Source organism: Cydia splendana, chromosome 25 (assembly GCF_910591565.1).
Source record: "Cydia splendana chromosome 25, ilCydSple1.2, whole genome shotgun sequence".
Lineage (NCBI taxonomy): Eukaryota > Metazoa > Arthropoda > Insecta > Lepidoptera > Tortricidae > Cydia > Cydia splendana.
Window position 1 is genome coordinate 6,701,040 of NC_085984.1, and position 22,189 is coordinate 6,723,228.

Consider the following 22,189-nt stretch of genomic DNA (forward strand, 5'->3'; position numbering starts at 1 on the left):
CAAAAAAGGGTCTTAATTATTCTAACTATTAACGACTGTTTCATATAAAATGTATGTTAGACTGGTCATATTTTTCATAAAATCGATTTCGACTGGCAAATCATATTACTTTTTGGCAATCGGGTTTATTAACTTAATTAGACACGTTTATTGCATTACAGTTGGTTTCCATTTCTATGACACTGGAAATAGATGCCAATGAGTGACATAGACTAGACAAAACTACTTGTTTAACCTAATTAGACCCCGCTGAATCCGAATTTGCCGGTTGCTTGATCGAATTCTTGACCGGAAGTGAGATATTTGATATTAAAGGTCCCTTTTTTTAGTTTTTCGTAAATAAGTAACTCATAAACGGTGGCGCATAGCAAAAAAAATTGTGTAGATTATTAACGTTTAACAACATTTTTTGATATTGGCCACCGTTTACGAGTTATTTAAGAAAAATTAAAAAAAGGGACCTTAGAAGTGATTATAATTAAATTTCCCGCGTTACTATCTCTTTGAATATTGATCCTAGCGAAAAATTGTACACAATCTTTCTTGTAGGCAATTTTATGCAGATTACTTATGTAATAAAACTTTTTTTGCTATGCGCCACCGTTTAAGAGTTATTTACGAAAAACTAAAAAAAGGGACCTTTAATATCAAATATCTCACTTCCGCTCAAGAATTCGATCAAGCAATCGGCAATTCGGATTCAGCGGGGTCTAATTAGGTTAAACAACTAGTTTTGTCTAGTCTATGTCACTCATTGGCATCTATTTCCAGTGTCATAGAAATGGAAACCAACTGTAATGCAATAAACGTGCAGAAAAAATGCTGAGTCGTTCCATGGGAACTTTGCAATTTTAGAAAATTAATAGTCCCTTCGCAAACCTTGATTTTTTTCATCGATAAAACAATTCTGAATAATTAATTTTAATCCAATTATTCTAGAATATACTCATCTTCATTAACTTATGTAGCCAAGGTACTGAACATTTATATGCACATTCAAACACATTTGTACCTAACCACATTCATAAACAAAAAGAATCACATAGGTAATGTGGATTTTGAGTATTGCAGAGCAAAGCATGTATTCATTAGATTTGTGCTAATGTTAAATAACGACTGGGTATATTAATTAACAAAATAATTTCTAAAAAATATAAACTTTATTACAGTGTCAATGTTTAAAATAGTATATCATGTAAAAATGGGGTTTTAGATTTTTTAGCGTCTGCCGCATCCGCATCCGCTGGAGCCGCCGATCTGCTGCGTGATGGCGACGCAGTCCCCGCAGCCGTAGCACACCGGCGCCGAGCCGCTGGTGTCGAACTGGCCCTCGAACGCCACCGCGCTCAGGTACGGCAGCGCACCGGACAGGTCCAGGTCGCCGGACAGGCCCAGCTCCGTGGCCACGGCGATGCCGGACGGAGTAATGGGGCCGATGGCCTGAATGTTCAGGGCGCCGCCGCTGCTGGGGATGCTGATCGATTGGCATTGGCAACCACAGCTCCTCTGAGCAGCAATGCTCTAAAAACAACAGAAATTATACTTCGTAGTGATATATATTTACTTGTAAAAGAGCACAAGACGCTTAGCAGAAAAAAAAAATTATCCCCTTTAGACCCTGCAGCCGTAGTTCTGTCCGGCGATACTCTAAAACCAACATGAGCAATTATGTATAGCATTTAGAATTATACACCTCATTCTGATCGTAATGTAAGCGAATTAGACTTTTGGGAAACTAGTTTTTTTTACTTTTTTACACTTATTTTCCTGAGTGACCTTGACAAAAGCTGCCCTGGCTATTCAGAAAAGCATTTTGATTATTTCGTCTTAGCCAAGTACGTCAGATCTTAATTACGTAAACAAATTTTTGCCATCATATTTTTATAATCTCAAACACAAATAAAGCTTCTTTCGTTAGAATCCAGAAATTTAAAATTACTAAATACTTACAACGTGGATTAGATTTAAATCGAAACGTATACATACCTGTATCAAAAAGGCAAAAGCGCAGATGACGGTAACTTTGAAGACCATTTTTGCTAGTCCTAAGTCTGTTCACAAACTAAGAATGAATATTTAGGTTAAAGACTCCCTATTTTATACTACAATTTTATCCTTCTTGCCTCACAAAGAAAACAATTAAATATGTAACAAAATTATATTTTATCGCAAATATTTATGCAACGATATTTTGACACTGAATACTATTAAGTATACTAGTATTTAGTAAGAGAGCAAGTCAGTACAGCGTTATCGCTGACCTAATTTCTTCATTTCGAATTCAATGTCAGTATAAATGGGCCTTCAATTTACAGGGACATCATTCTTAGTTCTTTGTTTAAAGAATATTAGTATTCTTTATAAAATGTCTCGCTTCGTAGTCCTCGCTATCTTCATCCAGGCCTGCCTGCTCCAGGTAAACAGATCTATTAATTTATATTACCTTATATTTAAACCTTAAGAATTATTAATACAAACTTTGTTCGCATTATGTTTGGTCTATGCATATTTATTTATTTATTTATTGTGATTGTCATCGATTTAAATATCCCTAGGTAAAGTTTCTTATTGTGGCTGTTAAATATACTAGTAGGTATATAAATCAATAAAAAATAAAATACTAGTAATTCGCCCCGAACTTGAGAACTCGCGGTTCGTCAAAAAGATAGATCAATTTAATTTGTTGCACTTACTTAGGCTGCTAGGTCTGTGGAGGGAACTGTATCTGTGGTAAGCCGTAATCTTTCATTTGATACCAAACTCGACCATACTTTCTTGCAAACAAATTGACCAGAATAGCAAGACCCCTCACAAATTTATATTTATTAGTTTATTGCCCTCAAACATACGTTTACCCAATTTCATTTAAATTAGAACAAATTCACTAAAGTTATTGCGTAACAAACTATCATCTGATAGCTCAGCTAAAAAAATCGGTCAAATTCGAGCCGGACTCGCGTTCCAAGGGTTCCGTATATTATCCAATTTTTAACAATGTTTTTCACTCGCTCGTTGGATAAAATCCTTAACGTAGATTACCTATTTCCGTAGGATTCATTGACATACCTACATAATTTTATTTGTTGCTTCCACAGATGGTTCTGGGCCAGTCATGCGGTTGTAACCAGTACTCATACGGTTCGTCCGGACTGAGCTCACAGAGCTGCGGCTCGTACGGCGGCACCGGCACCGGACAGGTGGGCGTGTCCGGCGACATCGACGCGTGCGGCAACACCTGCGTGACCGGCTCCGTGCCCGTGCTCGGCTCCGTGGACTTCGGTGGCTGCGTGCCCGCCTGCGGCTCCGTGTCCATCTCCGGACAGTGCGGATGCGGATGTCAGTGATTTTCTGACTAGACTCAAGAAATTTGTAATAAAAAAACTATGTTTAATAATTTGTTTTATTGCTATAGTACCTCCAGACAGAAATGCTTACAATTATATTTCCCAATATCAAGAGGAAAATGCATTCAAAAATCATGATTAACAAGTATTTGAATTAAATTTATGACAACGCTAAGCAAAAGTTAACCGAAAGCCAAACAGGAACGTGCTCTACTTAGAAGCAAACACAATAGGGAGTATTACTGCAATGTTCTACCGCCAGAGTGCAGCACTAGCGCCTCTAGTGAACCATAGAGTAACTTACCTTAGACTGTTTTTTGACAAGTTTTCACAGACAATTAAATATGGCACTGATGCATCAAGGCGGTTTGTTTACAAATGGCCTACTGGGAAACGCGAAAATCGAAATTTAGTTAAATGCCTCTTTATCGCTCGAATATGCAAGAATGATAGAGAGGTTAGATAACGAAATTTCGATTTTCTTGTTTAGCGGTAGACCCCCAGATTGTGATGGATTGTGGTAGTGACGCCCCCTACGCGGACTTTCGTGTAATATTCCCTATTATTTACTGAAATTTCATCTTGATAACCATATCTGCATATGTATTGAATAATTTTTCCGTGGTGCCACCCCGCTGGGTAATTGTCCAATTGACGTATATACGACCCTTTGAAAAGGGGAATGTGGATAAAAGTGGCAGGTTCGGAATAGAAACATTTTCCACGTGATACACTGCCTGAAACAATGAGGGATTTTTTTCACTTATAGTGCTTAACATATAGCGTAAAATGTCTATTTTGCTCCCCACTGGGGTAATTGTGCTCTAACAGTTTTTACAAGCTTTTATTTAGTTTCACCTGTCCCGTTGCCTGTCTGTCTGTCGTTCTGTAATCAAATCTTGCAAGTTAAATTTGATCCACTTCCCGGTTTCCGATTGAGCTGAAATTTTGCATGCATATATAAATCGGATGACAATGCAATATTATGGTACCATCGAGCTGGTCTGATGATAGAGACAGGAGGTGGCCATAGGAACTCTGTGATGAAACAACGCAACCTAATTGTGTTAGGGGTTTTTAGAATTGTCTCGATGAGTATTAGTTGTCTGTCGTAAGAAAAGTACAATCAGCGATAAAAACTTGTACCAAAAATGAAATTTTTGCCAAAAAATTATTATTTACGGAAACAATATCACAACCTTATTTAAGTGTTACAACATGATATAAGTAATGGTATACTTTAAATCGACATACATCAACATTATAAACAAACATACATACTACAACACAACATAATAATTATTTTAAAATTTCGGAGCAAAGTATGAGGTTAAAAAAGGTCTGTAGAGGTTTTTAAAGGGTCGGAAACATGTAACACCTTGGAGCGTCCATACGCTACGGTGACTGAGCATTAGGCGGACCGTATGCTTGTTTACCACCGACGTGGTATAAAAAAAATATACACAAGTAATAAGTAACTCACCTTCGGAAACGGACATTTTCTAAAGGCATCGTCAATTTTTTCTTTAATAAAGACGCCGAGAACGTCGTTCAATATAAAATCGCAAAGATTGTAATGACCCTCTACAAAACTGCGGCGATACTCGTTGCTTAGAAACTCATAGAGGTACCAGTTTACCTGTAAAATACAAATACTGTCCATCAGAAGGAGAATTGCAAAATGTATAATTGTATATATATATTATGTGGACCTGAATAAAGCAAAACTGTATTAACCCGCATTTTGAGATAATTGTCATGTCATTAGTCAAGCTTGTACATTTTTAGTATGTTTTAACCATGAAGGCGTTAATTCATGTTTGGTGTTATTGAAGATACTATTTTACTAACATATAACACCAGAAATGCTTTTGGTGACCACTAAATTGTACAAATAATAATGTTTGTGTTTTTTTATATCAGTGTCAATTTATTTGTGTGTCGTTGGCGTACGCGTCGCCATCAACTTTAGATTAAGTCAGGTCCCCACAGAAAACCAGCGCCATGGTTTGCCGCGGCATTATACTGAGTGAGGATCCTATTTTAGCGTCCAAATGTCCTTTATCTCTGCATGCTTTTCTTTTTTTTCATGTACTATGCTGTGGCGTTAAAATAAATGTATTTCTTCTTCTTCTTAAATACACAAATATTGTTATTGCAAAATATCATAACAAAATAACGCATAATAAGTCAAGTGTCATAATCCATTATTGCTAAACGTTAAACAGAATGTTACTAAAAATATACTTTTGTGTCAAAGTTTTTGACACATTATTGAAAAACAGATAATGGGACATATGTACTTAAAATAGATGCCACAAGGGACCAGTATTTTTCTCAACGCATTAGCATTGCCATACAACGTGGCAATGCGGCCAGCCTTCTGGTTACACTGCCCATCGGCAGTGCCTTGGGGGACGTTTTTTATTTATAGGTTCTTTATTTTAAGTTTATTTAGTTTAGAGATAGTTTGTATTATTATTTTTAAGCTAATTTAATGTTGTATATTTATTAAATAGGAAATAATGTTATGAATAAAAAACAGAACTAATATATCGATGAAACCATACCTTTATCCTATCTGATAATAGGAAAAGTTGAGATACTTACTGTGACATTTTTTCCGAGAGGCTCTAAGATCTCAAAGTGCCCACTGAGGTAGTGTGTCGGGTCAAGGCGGTTGTATCGTCGCGCGCTCACTTTCATGTCCGCTATATACTTGGGGTTGCAATAAGTCAATTCGATATGTTCAAAATCGGCAGAGTAAACCTGTAAATTTGAAATCATTAAGGATGACTCACGCTAGAACGGTCCCGGCCCGGGCTAAGGCTTCCGACACCTCGTTTTCTGTGACGGGTGACCGATGATCACTTGAATTTTTCTAAGGAAAACGAAGTGTTGGACGCCTCCGCCCGGACCCGGACCATTCTAGCGTGAGTGATCCTTTAAAAAGATGGGTAGGTACTCAAGCTGGCGCGTGAGATACTCTCGCGAGTCTCGCGGTACAGTCGTGTTAAGGCCGCAGATCGAGGATGATGATTTTCCATCGTGTCTTGCGCGACAATATGGCCGCTATACGCTCAAAGTTTCGATCTAAAATACCCGAAAGCCAAGTTTTTTTGTTATTGAAAAAATTGTTGTTATTGAAAATATTGCTTGTGACTGGTCTCGCAAGCTAACAGAAGACATGCACAGTGCTGTTTTAGTGCGCTCATATTAATTCAATATTTCAAATGTCAACGAATTTTTCACCATGATCCGATTCACCCTGTGATCCGATTCGCTTCGGTCTACCTTAGGTATTCATTCGTCCGTTTACTTGACCATACGTCGCTAATATGCAAGTGCAATAGAGATGCAGATAAAGAAATTTCGCTTTTCGCAGTAAGCCCTCTTAAAGTCCTGTGCACACCGGGACGTGCACGTGCGCGTTGTAATATATAGTTCCTTATGAGAGACGACACACCGCTTGCGTGACGTGTGCGTTCAACATTTTAGCGCACCTATGAACTGAACTCTTACCCGTTTCTTAGCAGCCAAAATGGCCGCGGCAAAGCACGCCGCAAGAAGCAGAGCGAAGCCGTAAGTCGTCCGATGTCATGATGTTGTTTATATTTTAAAATTTTTGCGATGCCTTTCAAGTAATAGTCATCATTGTTGAACATTACAATCTCTAAATTAGTAATATAAATGCGAACCAGTAGTGCATACTAACAAAAAAAATGTTGGATCACTCATGATAGAGGATTCCGTATTTATGTTCATACAGTAGGCAAAAAATCAAAAAACCAAAGCAATATATGTAGTTACAAAAAAAAATCTATGCATTTTACTACATCTAATCTGCTGAATCTGCAGCCGACCTTCGATTTCGTACCAGTAGCCATTGAAACCAGCGGGCCTTGGTATGCTGATGCTAAAAAAATCATTAGAAAGTTAGGTCAACGCCTACGAGAGAAAAGCGGCGACCCCAGGTCCGGCGCATTTTTAATCCAGCGTATTTCGCTAGCCGTGCAAAGAGGAAACGCCAGCAGCGTGCTAGGTACATTTAGCCGGGTACCTATGGCCTAATAGTATATAAAACCCTTAATTTTTATATTTACCTAGTTATACGTTTGTATATTTCTGTACTGTAGATATTAATTGTTTTTGGTTTTAATAAATAAAAGCTTGTATTATACTAACAATTTTTTTTTGTAGTAATCAAACTGCTCAACTGACAATTTTTCAAATAAGGTTAATCCGTTAAGACCGCCTGCTGTTACCTTTATCTAATATATCAGGCGGGCCGTATGCTTATTTGCCACCGACGTAGTATTAAAAAAATTAATTGCTAAAAAACGGACAGTATGACAAATAAAAAGGCGGCGTTTTTACCATTTCGGCCACGGAACTCTGATCCTATCATATGCATCCATTACCTATAATGACAAACGGAATAAATGCATATAATCATAATATTTATTCTATCCAGTGTTGCGTGACTAAATTAGCAAAACGCACAAAACATTCTGGCCACCCGTGTTTAATATATGTACCTAATTAGCAAACTTGTATACGTTTTCCTTCGTTATAAATAAATATAGTAAATACATTTTTGGGGATAATCTTTCTGAGCTAATACTATGTAATAGGTATATTGGATACTAGACAATGATATACCTATTTACATACTTAATTAGAACTACTATTATAGACCGACCGCTTAAATGAGTCCTCGCCTGCGCGGTACGGGGGCGACGGGGAGTGACGACTAAGGGTGGCGGGGAAGGTGCCGGCGACAGGCGTACGGCGCCTATACCTACTTAGAATTAGAGATGCCCCGAATAGTGAATTTGGCCGAATACCGAATACCGAATATTCGGCATGACATGCGAATATTTTGAATCACAATTATTATGAAAACTGTTCGCCAACTAAGCACAACGTTTGCTAAGATATATTTTTAAGTTGAACACATATACAGGATACCAGGTCTAACGAAAAACCCCAAGCTGATCCAGCAGCGTCCATCGCTAATGGTGAAGCCACACAGGCGAGACAAGCTGTTCCAGTGACAGTGCGTCAGACCGAAACCCCGGCCCGTCCGCAACCCAGTTCATCTGGGGAGCAGACCGGCCCAAACCCCTTCCAGGACTGGCAGGTAGTGGACCGAAGGTCCAAGAAGCGACCCCCTGCTGGGAAGCCTCACCCTGCCAGACCTGTGAATTCTTCTTCCTCTAACCCACCCCCCCCTGTTAAACGTCAAGGTGGGGTGGCTAAGAAGAAGAAGAAAAACAAGAACCAGAGGCGTGCAGCTCGTCTAGCGCGAGAGCAGCAACTGGACAACACACCAACACCGACACACTCTGCAACCGGTGTGGGTGTGCAGGCTTCCCAGAAGCCGGCACCCAAACCGGCGCCGAACAAGCAGGTTGCTGCTGCCAGGCCTCCGCCGAAGGGAAAAGGTTCCACCCTACCCCCTAAGGCTGGAACGTCGGGCGACAGCCCTACGGGTTCGGCCGCAGATCCCTCCAAACGACGACCTGGTAAGCTCGCACGAGCCGCTGCTAAAAGGATGCGAGATGAGTCCTTCTCCCCGCAAGGAGACAACAAAAAGCAGCGACTAGTGAGCCCAAGCCAACCGTTGTCGTACGCACAAGCAGCGGCATCTGACCTGACGATCGTCATTACTGACGCGAAGTCGGGGAAGATCACCGCTGACCACTCCAACGCCATCCTCCGCGGGTTGCACCAAGCAATCGTGGAGGAGGCGAGGAGAAACCTCGTAGGAGCCAGGCCACCCAAATTCAAGGGCAAGCCCATCTTCGCTGAGGGGCAGCTGAGGGTCTTCGCAGAAGACGAATACTCGGCCGCCTGGTCTCAGCGATGTGTCCAGGCCCTAACCCTGCCAGACATCTCCCTTAAGGCGGTTCGCCAGTCGGAGATGGCAAGGAGAATTAAGTGCGGGCTCCTAATACCCAACATTAATAACTCGTCCTGGGAAGACGTCCGTCAGGCAGCTGACGGACTAAGGTACCAGAACGAATGGGCCAAGGTCGGGTCTTGGTCCATTATACAAATACTACGGCAAGACCAGGGGTGGTTTGTCGAGTTCACAATCCCCGAAGACCTCGTCCCCGCCTTCATGGAGAGGGGGAGATCCCTGAACTGTGGGGTGGGCAATGTCTACCTCAGGTTCAGGGGTCCCGGAGGCAAATACCTGGACCAGCCTCCCACCCTGCAAGGTTCCACCCTAAGGGTAACGGGAGTACAGGTCCCCAACGAACAGGCCGCGGGCACCTCCGAGCAGAGCAAGTCTGTCTCCGGGGAGAAAGTTGCCCCCCTGCCTCTACCCAAGCCGACGATACCCGAACTCTCGGAGGATGAGCTCCTTGGCACTGGTGAGGGACCAGCCGGGTCATCATCCGAGGGTGAGGACTTGTCGGCTTGGATAGTGTCGGGGTTGGCCGACATGTTCAAGGAGGGAGGGGAGATGCAAGATGCCGCCCCCACCACCGACAACATGGACACCAACTAGTGTCATCCAAGCAAACCTCCAGCACAGCGTGGCCGCTACGGCCCAACTCAGACGCTGCCTGGTAGGTTTGCCAACAGCCGTTGCCCTCCTACAAGAACCATGGGCGGGCAATGGATACATACGCGGGCTGTCCGACACGAAAGGTAAGCTCTACTACTCCACGGTACATGCCGTCCCTAGGGCATGTATCCTAACTACTAACAATATTATTGCACAACCGCTCACTGAATTCTGTTCCAGAGACCTGTGTGCGATTAAACTACAAGTTCCACTGCCAACAGGCTGTCGCGACCTAGTCCTCGCCTCGGCGTACATGCCCGGAGAGGACGAGCCACCGCCTGCCGAACTACAACGACTGGTCAGCCACTGCGAGAGATCAGGCCTCGCAATAATCATCGGGGCCGACTCCAACGCACACCACCCACTGTGGGGAATGGAGACCAGCAACAACAGAGGTAAGACACTTGTTGAATATCTTGTGACTACTAATCTAAACATTCTAAATATAGGCGCTGAACCAACATTTGTAAACAAACGATGCAGGACGATAATCGACCTGACTCTGGCTTCGGAGGAGGTCAGTGAACTAATTATGGGATGGCAAGTCTCCCAGGAGGCCTCCTGCTCAGACCATAGATGGATTCGCTTCAATCTACTAGCATCTAGAGACACACCAACCGCCCGGAGGAATCCCAGGAAAACGGACCGAGCCACTTTTAGGAAGGTCCTAGGGGAAAGCCTTGACCGGCTTCCACCGAGGGATGACCTTCGGGAACCGGCTCAGATAGAACAGCAGGTAAATATCTTAACTGATACCCTCGTAGACAGCTACCACAAGGCGTGCCCCTTAAAACCACCGGCAAAGACTGCCATAAAGGGTCACCAGTGGTGGGGCCCAGAACTGGAGAGACTCCGGGGGAAAACCAGAAGACTCTTCAACAGGGCCATGAACACAACGGCTGAGGTGGACTGGGATAACTACTACGAAGCCAAGGCCAGGTACAAAAAGAGATTGCGGTACTGGAGATCCCTGTCATGGAGGAACTTCTGCAGCAGCATTGAAACACTTGACCACGCCAACCGGGTAAGGAAAACCTTAGCGCACAAGCCCACATCACAATTGGGCTCACTGCGTAAACCCGATGGCACATACACATCTAGCCCTGCAGAGACCCAACGCCTTCTCCTGGTAACTCACTTTCCAGGATGCGTAAGTCTCGCCGATGCAGATCAGCAGGACGAGGAATACAGTACAACGGACAACAACTGGCAAATGGCGCACAGAGTCGTCACCGCTGAGAAACTCAGGTGGGCCATAGACAGCTTCCATCCCTTCAAGGCGGCTGGTCCGGATGGGATCTTCCCCGCTCTCCTACAGTGGGGTCTAGGACTCATCCAGGAAACCCTGACCGACATCATGGCAGCCTGCCTAGCCTGGGGGTACGTGCCCAGGAGATGGAGAGATGTAAATGTGGTATTCATACCTAAACCAGGTAAGAACGACTACACAGCTGCCAAATCCTTTAGGCCCATCAGTCTCACATCATTCCTGCTGAAGACCTTGGAAAAACTGTGCGACAGGGACCTGAGGGACCGAGCGCTAAAGAACATACCGATGCACAACAACCAGCACGCGTACAGCTCAGGTAAATCTACGGAGTCGGCTCTACACATGGTTGTAAGCCGCATTGAGAGGGCCATCCACGGCAAAGAAATGTGCCTCGGCACTTTCATTGACATAGAGGGCGCTTTTGACAAGACTCACTTTTCCAGTATAGGGAACGCCTTGGAAAGCCACGGCGCTGAACCCGGACTAGTAAAGTGGATCATGAACATGCTAAATCAAAGGACAATAAGGTATGTAGGTGAACCGCAGGCCGTAGCGGCGGTGCGAGGATGCCCTCAAGGGGGAGTTCTGTCACCTCTGTTGTGGAACCTAGTAGTCAACAACCTCATAACCAAACTGAACGAGGAACACTTCTACACAATAGGCTACGCTGATGATCTGGCAATATTAATATCGGGTAAATTTGCCAGTACAGTATGCGACCTCACCCAGGCAGCTCTTCGGATCGTAGAACGCTGGTGTAGAGATTTTGACCTATCAGTTAACCCCACCAAAACAGAAATGGTAATGTTCACCAATAAAAGGGCACTTGGCAACTTTACCAGACCAACACTTTTCCAGACTGAGCTACAGCTGACCGATGAAGTTAAGTACTTAGGGCTAACGCTCGACAGTAAACTCAACTGGAACAATCACATCAACAAACGCATAGACAAGGCGGGAGTAGTCTTCTGGCAGTGCAGAAGGATGATTGGTAGGAGGTGGGGACTCAACCCGAAAATTACCCTTTGGCTCTATAAGACTATAATCCGCCCCCTACTCTGTTACGGTGCTCTGGTTTGGTGGCCAAGAACAAACCTAGGCAACGTACGAGACAAGCTACAAAGACTCCAGAGGCTCGCATGCTCGGCCACCACTGGCTGCACGAGGTCCACTCCGACTGCAGCCATGGAGGTCATGCTAAACCTTTCACCGCTGCACCTACACATACAACAAGAGGCCAGTCTCTCAGCGGTAAGGTTACGAACCCTCAATATATGGTCTAACACCACAGGAGCTCTTCACACAGCATGCCTGGAAAAAGTATACAGCGAATTTCCAGTGCTCATGGCGGGCACGGATCGAATTCACAAACAAGCCATCTTTGACAAAAGGTACAAAATACAATTATTTGAGGACGACAACTACGAAGGACTCAATCCCCGGGAGCTGAGAATCTTCACTGATGGGTCCAAAACAGACAGCGGATCAGGCTCTGGAACCTTTTCAGAAGACCTGAACATGTCAATCACCACTCCGCTAGGAGCCCATAACTCGGTATTCCAGGCTGAGTGCATGGGCATCATTAACGCGGCGGCTGCCATCACTGCAAGGAAGGTAGTAGGATCCTCCATCCGCATACTCTCCGACAGTAGAGCAGTCTTAATGGCCCTAAAAAGCCATATAGTCACATCCAAACTTATACACGAATGCCACGAACGACTAATGGAGGTATGTCAGAACAATAAGATCACCTTACAATGGATCAAAGGACACAGTGGATCCCGAGGTAACGACGCCGCGGACGAGCTCGCCAGACAAGGATCGGGTGCGGGGGCGATTGGCCCGGAACCGATCCTCCCGATACCGTTTAGTAAGGTACGCTCAATGCTGCTGGCACGTACAGGGAAACTACACACAGAACACTGGCTAAACCAAACTGGATGCAGACAGGCCAAGCAAGCCATGCCGAGCATGAACGGTAAGCTCACAAGGGCGCTCCTTCAACTAGGAAAGGTTCGACTGAGTATGGTAACCAGTGTCATAACAGGTCATGGACTTTTTAACAAACATCTTTTTATAACAGGTGTCACAGACAGTCCCCTATGCCGTGGATGCATGGAGGAAGAAGAAACAGCCTCTCACGTGGTGTTGGAATGCAGCGGATTGGCCCCATACAGGGCAAAACATCTCGGATCCCCGAGTGACCTCCCCGAGGTCCTACTCAACATCAAAGGTCTGATAGGATTCCTCGAGGAGCTGGGCTGGCAAGACTAGTCCACCCCCTATCACGCAAAATAGGCGCAAGACGTCGAGTTGCGGAAAATCGCCCGAACTACAATACAATACAATACAAGTTGAACACAATTAATTAATGTAGTTAGAGTCAATCAAATCAGATCCATGTTAAAAATAAAATATTTTGTAATCAACAAATGCTCAAAAACGTGTCTTCGTATTTAACTACTTTCCAAGAATACATTTTAATTATTAAATATACCTAGTTTTTGGTTATTTTTTGTGTCATTTTTTTAAAGTAGGTGCAATAGATATTCAGTATTCGGACGAATACCGAATATTCGGCAAAGTGGCCGAATAGGCCGAATACCGAATAGTTGCCGAATATTCGTGGCATCTCTACTTAGAATACATCCGTAACTCAGGAACAAATTATCCGTGATAATGATATTAATGATAAACACTTGCGTGTTTAAATAAATGTTCTTACCGAGATTCGAACACGAGACATCCGGCTTCAAAGGCAGTCATTACCGACTAGGCTAGGAGATCGTTTATCGTTTACGTTAGGAGGTTCTTGTAAAATTACTTCAAGCAACAAAAAACCTACCATCTAAATTTACAGGCTGCGGAAGTGTTGATTATATACTTAATACAATTTATAATTAAATGAGAAATGCATTTAATATTTTCATGTTTATACTGTATTTTTATAAAATATGTAATAGGACTTAGCGTCTGCCGCAACCGCATCCGCTGGAGCCGCCGATCTGCTGCGTGATGGCGACGCTGTCCCCGCAGCCGTAGCACACCGGCGCCGAGCCGCTGGTGTCGAACTGGCCCTCGAACGCCACCGCGCTCAGGTACGGCACCGCGCCGGACAGGTCCAGGTCGCCGGACAGGCCCAGCTCCGTAGCCACGGCGATGCCGGACGGAGTAATGGGGCTGATAGCCTGTATATTCAGGGCGCCGCCGCTGCTGGGAATGCTGATAGATTTGCAACTGCACCCGCAGTTCTGTCCAGCAATACTCTGAAAATATTTGGCTAGTCAAAAAACCATATACCTTGAAATGTATTTCCCCATTCTACCATAGTGCAAATAAATTGAACGCTCATGAAATTCAGCATTTTGCAGGTTTGGCTAATCAAGAGCGAATCTAGATTAATTCGTCTAGAATAAATTATACCTAAACAATTGTTTATATTATAGAAATGTATCTGTCTAAAACGCATATATACCTAATTATATACAAATCAAGTTAGTTTCGTTACTTTACAAACCCATTGTATGATTTTTTCTACTCTAAATATGCAAATTCCGAAATATATCAGATTATTAGACGTAGAAGAAACTTGATATGTACATACCTGTACCAAAAAGGCAAAAGCGCAAATGACGGCAACCTTGAAGACCATTTTTGCTAGTCCTAAGTCTGTTCACAAACTAAGAATGAATAATTAGGTTAAAGACTCCCTATTTTATTCTACAATTTTCTCCTTCTTGCCTCATTAAGAAAACAATTAAATATGTTACTAAATTGTACTTTATCGCAAATATTGCAGTAATGATATTTTGACACTGAGAATCATTAAATATGTTTAGTAAGAGAGCAAGTCAGTTTACTGTTATCGGTGACCCTATTTCTTCATTACGTATGTAAAGTCAGTATAAATGAGGCTTCAAAATACAGGACATCATTCTAAGTTCTTTGTTTAAAGAATATTAGTATTCTTTATAAAATGTCTCGGTTCGTAGTCCTCGCTATCTTCATCCAGGCCTGCCTGCTCCAGGTAAACACATCTATTAATTTAAATTACCTTATATTTAAACCTTAAGAATTATTAATACAAACATTGTTCGCATTATGTTTGGTCTATACATATTTATTTATTTATTTATTCTGATTGTCATCGATTTAAATATCCCTAGGTAAGGTTTCCTTTTGTGGCTGTTAAATTTAATATACTAGTAAATAAATCAATAAAAAATAAAATACTAGTACTTCGCCCCGAACTGAGAACTCGCGGTTCGTCAAAAAGATAGATCAATTTAATTTGTTACACTTACTTAGTTGGCAATAGATTATAGATCGGATGGCTCCTCTATACGATGGGCCAGCGCCGGCCACTCCAAGGGACGCAGCCATGCCGTAGAATGAGATAGCAATATCACTTGCTCCCTCTAACGCATAAATGCCTCCCTTGGAGTGGCCGGCGCTGGCCCATCGTGTAGAGGAGCCAGAAACTGACTGCTAGGTCTTTGGAGGGAACTGTATCTGTGGTAAGCCGTAATCTTTCATTTGATACCAAACTCGACCATACTTTCTTCCAAACAAATTGACCAGAATAGCAAGACCCCTCACAAATTTATATTTATTATTATAATGCCCTCAAAAATACGTTTACCCAATTTCATTTTAATTAGAACAAATTCACTAAAGTTATTGCGTAACAAAATATCATCTGGTAGCTCAGCTAAAAAACCGGTCAATTGCGAGTCGGACTCGCGTTCCAAAGGTTCCGTACATTATCCAATTTTTAACAATGTTTTTTTTACGTGGAACGTGAATGAAATGTCTTTAAAAAACCCGGATCAAAAACTAAGTAATTAAGTACGACTCACCCCTGACTGCACATTTCTAATAGGTTTTCCTGTCATCTATAGGTAAAGAACTATTTTGTGTATTTCTTTCAAAATTTTTGACCCAGTTTCGGAAATAAAGGGGGTGGGGGGGAATGGTAGGATAGACAGACGCACGAGAGATCCTATAAGGGTTCCGTTTTTTTCCTTTTGAGGTACGGAACCCTAAAAACATCCAAATGCCGGGACGTGCCTCTAGCCAGCCGTGTACCAAATTCAATGTAAAAACTTCGTTTCGTTTCACTCGCTCGTTGGATAAAATCCGAAACGTAGATTATTTCCGTAGGATTCATTGACCTATCTACATATTTTTATTTGTTGTTTCCACAGATGGTTCTGAGCCAGTCATGCGGTTGTAACCAGTACTCATACGGTTCGTCCGGACTGAGCTCACAGAGCTGCGGCTCGTACGGCGGCACCGGCACCGGACAGGTGGGCGTGTCCGGCAACATCGACGCGTGCGGTAATACCTGCGTGACCGGCTCCGTGCCCGTGCTCGGCTCCGTGGACTTCGGCGGCTGCGTGCCCGCCTGCGGCTCCGTTTCCATCTCCGGACAGTGCGGATGCGGATGTCAGTGATTTTTCTAACTTGACTCAAGAAATTTGTAATAAAAAAATATGTTTAATAATTTGTTTTATTGCATAGTTTAGATAAAAATGCTTAAAATTAAGTATACGAAATAAATAATATATGATGAGTAGCAAGTATTTGAATAAAATTTATGACAACGCTAAGTAAAGGTTTGTGGGACTCCTATTTTAGGATTAAAACATAATTGATCTCGTAAAATTAAAGCGTTTTAATATTTATTCTGACAATCATAAGAATATCTTCGATAGGCAATTAAAGTGACACCTAGGTATTGTTGACTTAGCGGCCTGCTTTCGCAGGCGGAGGTAAGCCAACCGAAAAGGTTCGCCACAGGTTAACCGAGAGCGAAACACAAACCGCCTGCAACCTGGTTATATTTGTGGCGTTTTCTATGAAAAGGGACCTTATTGTCGATGGCGCTTATGCCATTATTAACGATGCTCCGATATAAATTAATGCCGCGTGACGCTGAGCGGCGTAAGCGCCATCGACAATAAGGTCCCTTTTCATTGATTGTGCCCGATTTTTCCGTTAAAATTTCTTTGTAGTTTTGCATATATATAAAATGTATAATTATGGGTGCAATAAAGAATATTTACTTACAAACGTGCTCTATAATCTACTGAAATTTCATCTTAATGAGTGCATCTGCATGTACATTCCATAATTTTTCCTTGACGCCACCCCGCTGGGTGATTGTCATATTGGAGTAAATACGACCCTTTGGAAAGGGGAATGTGGATAAAAGAGGCAGGTTCGGAACAGATACATTTTCCACGTGATACACTGCCTGAAACAATTCAGGGAAATTTATCACTTAAGTATAGGTAATAGTTAACCAATTACCAGGCTAAGGGATATATATATTTCCCACATACGGCACTTCAAACATGTGTACTATTTGCGGTCAGTAAGACTGACATTGGATTATCATTTTTGAACTGTCAGCCTGGTAAAGGGTTAATAAATTTATCACGTAAATACATGTGCTGTAAAATGTGCCTACTTTTCTCCCCACTGGGTATTTATGCTAATAATGATTTGTAATAAATAATATAAGCACTCACCTTTGGAAACGGACATTTTCTTACAGCAACGTCAAGTTTTTCTCTAACAAAGACGCCAAGAGCATCGGTGAATACAAAATCGCAAAGATTATAATGACCCTCCACAAAACTGCGACGATACTCGTTGCTTAGGAACTCATAGAGGTACCAGTTTAGCTGTAAAATACAAATACCTACAGTCCGTGAGCTTCGAGCCATCACAGGGTTCATCTAGCCTTATGAACCAATTTTACATGTAGGTATTTAATAACTGGCCTTAAAATTTATAGTTTATGATGGTTCATTATTTTGTAAGTGGGTAGTTTTTGTACAGTGTAGTTTTTCCTCAGTCACCCGTTGACCACGAGCATGGTCTAATAAAACATGGTCTTCTATTCCCAGAGTGACACGGGCCTACGTCACATTAACATTGCCACTTTATTGCAACATAACATGTTACATGGGTACATTATACCTATGGTTAATAAGTTAAAATATTTCTTTATAATTTTATAATTTTCATTTATATGTATTTTATCTTAAATTTTACAATAACACGTCATTTTTAATTATTCGTTAGCAATATCTTCCGATTCACGACAGAAATTTCAGTCGTTCGGGTAATTATGTTTACATTACTGGCAACACAGGATAGCGCTGTCACATTTGACAATTCGGATCTAGATAACTTCATGCCCTGACCGTCATCCTTGTCGAACGCGTGTTAATTGTTATTTCCTTCTCGCTCAGTGTCAGCAGTCGCAGTGTTTTCCAAACTTTTCACGCCGTAAGCTTGGTAATTAATGTAATGTGTAACTGTGAATTAGTTTTTCAAACGTTTGTCTTGTATAGATAAATAAAGTTTAATTTAATACATTAGATTTGTTTTATTTTACTATGTTTCTACATGAATAACTTAAAATTAATGCCGTTAAAATAATTTTCACCGTTGGTTAAAATTCTCCCACATTTTAAAGTTTGAGAACCTGTAAACAGCATGATGACGTAGGCCCGTGTCAGTTAGGTCATACGCGAATCTCGGAATAGAGTACCAGGCGGAGTATATTATTATACCATGGACCACGAGTGACTGAGGAAAGTAAAGGGTTCGAAACGTCGTGATGTAGTATGAATACAATAATATTATACGCGATATAATCCGTTGCAATGGTTTTATTTCAAGAGTAACTATCGCGGTAAACAAAGACAATAATAAGATTCATTTAATTTAGTTTTATGTTTGGTCACGGAAGGTTTTCGATCCGTTTTACACAGCCTTAAACAGCATTCAGTTACCTACTGTTCTGAATTGGTTACCAATGGGCAATTTTCGATGATTTTTCTCCCAATCAATATTTTTTTCTGGCCATACTTGATACATGTGAGAAATCGGTAGCTCTTATGGTCCTTTATGATAATATTTCGTTAAAACCATACATTTATCATATCTGATAGGAGAAAAAGTTGCGAAAGGTACTTACTGTGACGTTTTTTCCTAGAGGCTCTAAGACCTCAAAGTGCGCACTGAGATAGTGTGTCGGGTCTCGGCGGTTATATCGTCGCGCGCTCACTTTCATGTCCGCTATATACTTTGGGTTGAAATAAGTTAATTCGATATGTTCAAAATCCATAGAGTAAACCTGAAAAACAAAACTGAAAAACTATCGTGTCTTGTGCGATAGAATGGTCACTTGCTATACGCTCACAAGTTTCGCACAAAAACATGTGAAAAAGCCAAGTTTTCGCGGCCTGTTTCACAACTCTAAGGTATTTCGTTCGTCTTCGTTTGCCTCTACGTCGCTAATATGCAAGATCCATAGTGATTCAGATAAAGAAATTTCGCTTATCACAGTAAGCCCTCTTAACCCTTCTTTGCATGGTGGTGGAAATTTCCATCATAACATTGTACTATGAATTGAAGGTACTTTTGGAGGTGATTGATATTTATTTATAAGACTGTCAACTTTCAACACTAATCCATTTACCGATTTCATATTTAAATTTACGCTGTATTTTAATTAATAAAAATTACATTTGCTTTGAGACGAAATGTCGGAAAAGTTGGAAAAACCCAGAAGTTGATGATTTTTAGCATGTGATTTTGGGCGTCTTTTTCGGGGTTTGTAATTGTTTTATATTTAAGAACTTTATCATAGGTATATCACAAATAGCGTAGGTACCTTTCTGATGGTACTAAGATTTTTCATATATGTATATCTTACTGAATATTATATATTTACATAAATATGATTTAGCCTATGCAACTTCTAGCACTGATTTTGCAGTAAAAATCGATGTAATTTTTTTTTTCTATTTTTCCCAGAATCAGCAAACAATTACGTGACACATGTATTCATTTCGGGCAAAAAGAAAAATCATGCAAAGAAGGGTTAAACACCGAGTGCACCGAGTGCCCTGTGCACACCGAGACGTGTACGTGCGCGTTGTAATATACAGTTCCTTATGTGAGACGACACACCGCTTGCGTGACGTGTGCGTCCAATATTTTCGCACGTTCACGTGCACGTCTACACACACGCAGCCGGTGTGGCCTGGCCTTAACTCTTACTCGTTTCTTAGCAGCCAAAATGGCCGCCGCAAAACACGCCGCAAGAAGCAGAGTGAAGCTGTAACGTGTCGTCCGATATGTCATGATGATGTTTATATATTGAAATTTTTGCGGTGACCACTAAAACGCAAAAGCCTTTCAAGTAATAGTCATCATTGTTGAACATTATAATCTCTACATTAGTAATATACCTAAATGCGAACCAGTAGTGCATGCTAATAAAAACTGAAACTGGGTAATGCGTGTTGGATCTCTCATGATAGAGGATTCCGTATATTCATACAGTAGGTAAAAAATAACACCAATGCAATATAGTAACTTACAAAAAAACAACTTATGCACACTTACTTACAAAGATTTTTTTCGGAGAAAACTCAAATATGCTCAACTGGTAATTTCTAAACTAAGGTAAATCCGATAAGACCGCCTGTTGTTACCTTTTTCTAATTTATCAGGCGGGCCGTATGCTTGTTTGCCACCGAAGTAGTATTAAAAAAATCGAATGCTAAGAAACGGACACTCAAATATGACGAATAAAAAGGCGGCGTTTTTGCCATTCCGGCCACGGAACCCTAATCGTGTGCATCCATTACCTATATAATGTATAAACGGAATAAATTACTAATCATAATATTTATTCTACCCAGTGTTGCGTGACTAAGTTCGCAAAATGCACAAAATAATTGTCTGGCCACCCGTAATTAATATAATTAGCAAACTTATATAAGAATACATATAGTATATTAAGGAACGAATATCCGTGATACCTAAACACTTGATGTTTAAATAAATGTTCTAACTGAGATTCGAACGAGAGCTCCGGCTTCAAAGGCAGGGTCATTACTTAGTTCATTACCGACTAGGCTAGGAAATCATTCATTACATTTTTGTAAAATTATCTCGAGGATACAAAATCCTAACATCTAAATTTACATGCGAATGTGTGGATTAAAAATACAATTATTTAATTACACAAACGGGTCTACGCGATAAAATTTCATTGTTTTTACCTTAAATTCCGACGTTTCGGCTGTGTGTGCAAAAAACATGTATACAAAACGCGAGATTTTAAAGTGTTATAAGAATACGATTTATAGGTAAGCAATGAGAAATGCATTTAATATGTTCATGTTTAATACTGTAAGTACGACAATATGTAATCGGACTTAGCGTCTGCCACATCCGCATCCGCTGGAGCCGCCGATCTGCTGGGTGATGGCGACGCTGTCCCCGCAGCCGTAGCACACCGGCGCCGAGCCGCTGGTATCGAACTGGCCCTCGAACGCCACCGCGCTCAGGTACGGCAGCGCGCCGGAGAGGTCCAGGTTGCCGGACAGGCCCAGCTCCGTGGCCACGGCGATGCCGGACGGAGTAATGGGGCCGATAGACTGAATGTTCAGGGCACCGCCGCTGCTGGGAATGCTGATCGATTGGCAGCTGCAGCCGCAGTTCTGTCCGGCGATACTCTAAAACCAACATGAGCAATTATGTACAACATTTAGAATTATACACCTTATTCTGATCATAATGTAAGCTAATTAGACTTTTGGGAAAACTAGTTTTTTTTACTTCTTTACACTTACTTTCCTGGGTGACCTTGACAAAAGCTTAATTGACCTGGCTATTCAGAAAAGCATTTTGATTATTTCGTCTTAACCAAGTACGTCAGATCTTAATTACGTAAACAAATTTTTGCCATCATATTTTTATAATCTCAAACGGCTAGAAGTTATACCTCTACAAAGAAAGCTTCTTTCGTTAGAATCCTCGAGAGAGTCGAAACGTATACATACCTGTATCAAGAAGGCAAAAGCGCAGATGACGGTAACTTTGAAGACCATTTTTGCTAGTCCTAAGTCTGTTCACAAACTAAGAATGAATAATTAGGTTAAAGCCTCCCTATTTTATACT

The 22,189-nt window shown here is 41.6% G+C and overlaps 4 protein-coding genes across 6 annotated transcripts; 2 read left to right on the plus strand and 2 right to left on the minus strand.

Moving 5' to 3' along the window:
* Nucleotides 1–1,207: 1,207 nt before the first annotated feature.
* Nucleotides 1,208–14,847, minus strand: LOC134802837 (chorion class CB protein M5H4-like). Of its 2 annotated transcripts, none has more exons than XM_063775568.1 (2): nucleotides 14,799–14,847; nucleotides 1,208–1,521 (listed from the first exon to the last, which is right to left on the minus strand). In XM_063775568.1, exons 1-2 carry the CDS (start codon nucleotides 14,844–14,846, stop codon nucleotides 1,219–1,221), a joined length of 351 nt encoding a protein of 116 aa, XP_063631638.1. In that variant the 5' UTR covers nucleotide 14,847; the 3' UTR covers nucleotides 1,208–1,218. The 2 variants fall into 2 exon arrangements, with proteins under 2 accessions (XP_063631638.1, XP_063631637.1); XM_063775567.1 differs by lacking the exon at nucleotides 14,799–14,847 and adding an exon at nucleotides 1,987–2,054.
* On the plus strand, nucleotides 2,315–3,367 carry LOC134802833 (chorion class CA protein ERA.1-like). The gene is made up of 2 exons (XM_063775564.1): nucleotides 2,315–2,416; nucleotides 3,096–3,367. The coding sequence occupies exons 1-2, from the start codon at nucleotides 2,366–2,368 to the stop codon at nucleotides 3,342–3,344; spliced, it is 300 nt and encodes a 99-aa protein (XP_063631634.1). The 5' UTR covers nucleotides 2,315–2,365; the 3' UTR covers nucleotides 3,345–3,367.
* Nucleotides 14,095–22,158, minus strand: LOC134802840 (chorion class CB protein M5H4-like). 2 transcript variants are annotated; one of them, XM_063775573.1, is made up of 2 exons: nucleotides 22,072–22,140; nucleotides 14,095–14,460 (listed from the first exon to the last, which is right to left on the minus strand). In XM_063775573.1, the coding sequence occupies exons 1-2, from the start codon at nucleotides 22,117–22,119 to the stop codon at nucleotides 14,161–14,163; spliced, it is 348 nt and encodes a 115-aa protein (XP_063631643.1). In that variant the 5' UTR covers nucleotides 22,120–22,140; the 3' UTR covers nucleotides 14,095–14,160. The 2 variants fall into 2 exon arrangements, with proteins under 2 accessions (XP_063631643.1, XP_063631642.1); XM_063775572.1 differs by lacking the exon at nucleotides 14,095–14,460 and adding an exon at nucleotides 21,407–21,744 and having other exon boundaries at nucleotides 22,072–22,158.
* On the plus strand, nucleotides 15,093–16,680 carry LOC134802845 (chorion class CA protein ERA.1-like). The gene is made up of 2 exons (XM_063775580.1): nucleotides 15,093–15,221; nucleotides 16,402–16,680. Exons 1-2 carry the CDS (start codon nucleotides 15,171–15,173, stop codon nucleotides 16,648–16,650), a joined length of 300 nt encoding a protein of 99 aa, XP_063631650.1. The 5' UTR covers nucleotides 15,093–15,170; the 3' UTR covers nucleotides 16,651–16,680.
* Nucleotides 22,159–22,189: the final 31 nt, after the last annotated feature.

Excerpts from the sequence above, each read along its gene's own strand:
- LOC134802833 (XM_063775564.1), top strand. The coding sequence starts at position 2,366 with ATGTCTCGCTTCGTAGTCCTCGCTATCTTCATCCAGGCCTGCCTGCTC. Across the intron at positions 2,417-3,095 it reads TCCAGGCCTGCCTGCTCCAG|ATGGTTCTGGGCCAGTCATG; the intron begins GTAAACAGATCT and ends TTGCTTCCACAG.
- LOC134802845 (XM_063775580.1), top strand. The coding sequence starts at position 15,171 with ATGTCTCGGTTCGTAGTCCTCGCTATCTTCATCCAGGCCTGCCTGCTC. Across the intron at positions 15,222-16,401 it reads TCCAGGCCTGCCTGCTCCAG|ATGGTTCTGAGCCAGTCATG; the intron begins GTAAACACATCT and ends TTGTTTCCACAG.
- LOC134802837 (XM_063775568.1), bottom strand. The coding sequence starts at position 14,846 with ATGGTCTTCAAGGTTGCCGTCATTTGCGCTTTTGCCTTTTTGGTACAG. Across the intron at positions 1,522-14,798 it reads CTTTTGCCTTTTTGGTACAG|AGCATTGCTGCTCAGAGGAG; the intron begins GTATGTACATAT and ends TGTTGTTTTTAG.
- LOC134802840 (XM_063775573.1), bottom strand. The coding sequence starts at position 22,119 with ATGGTCTTCAAAGTTACCGTCATCTGCGCTTTTGCCTTCTTGATACAG. Across the intron at positions 14,461-22,071 it reads CTTTTGCCTTCTTGATACAG|AGTATTGCTGGACAGAACTG; the intron begins GTATGTATACGT and ends AAATATTTTCAG.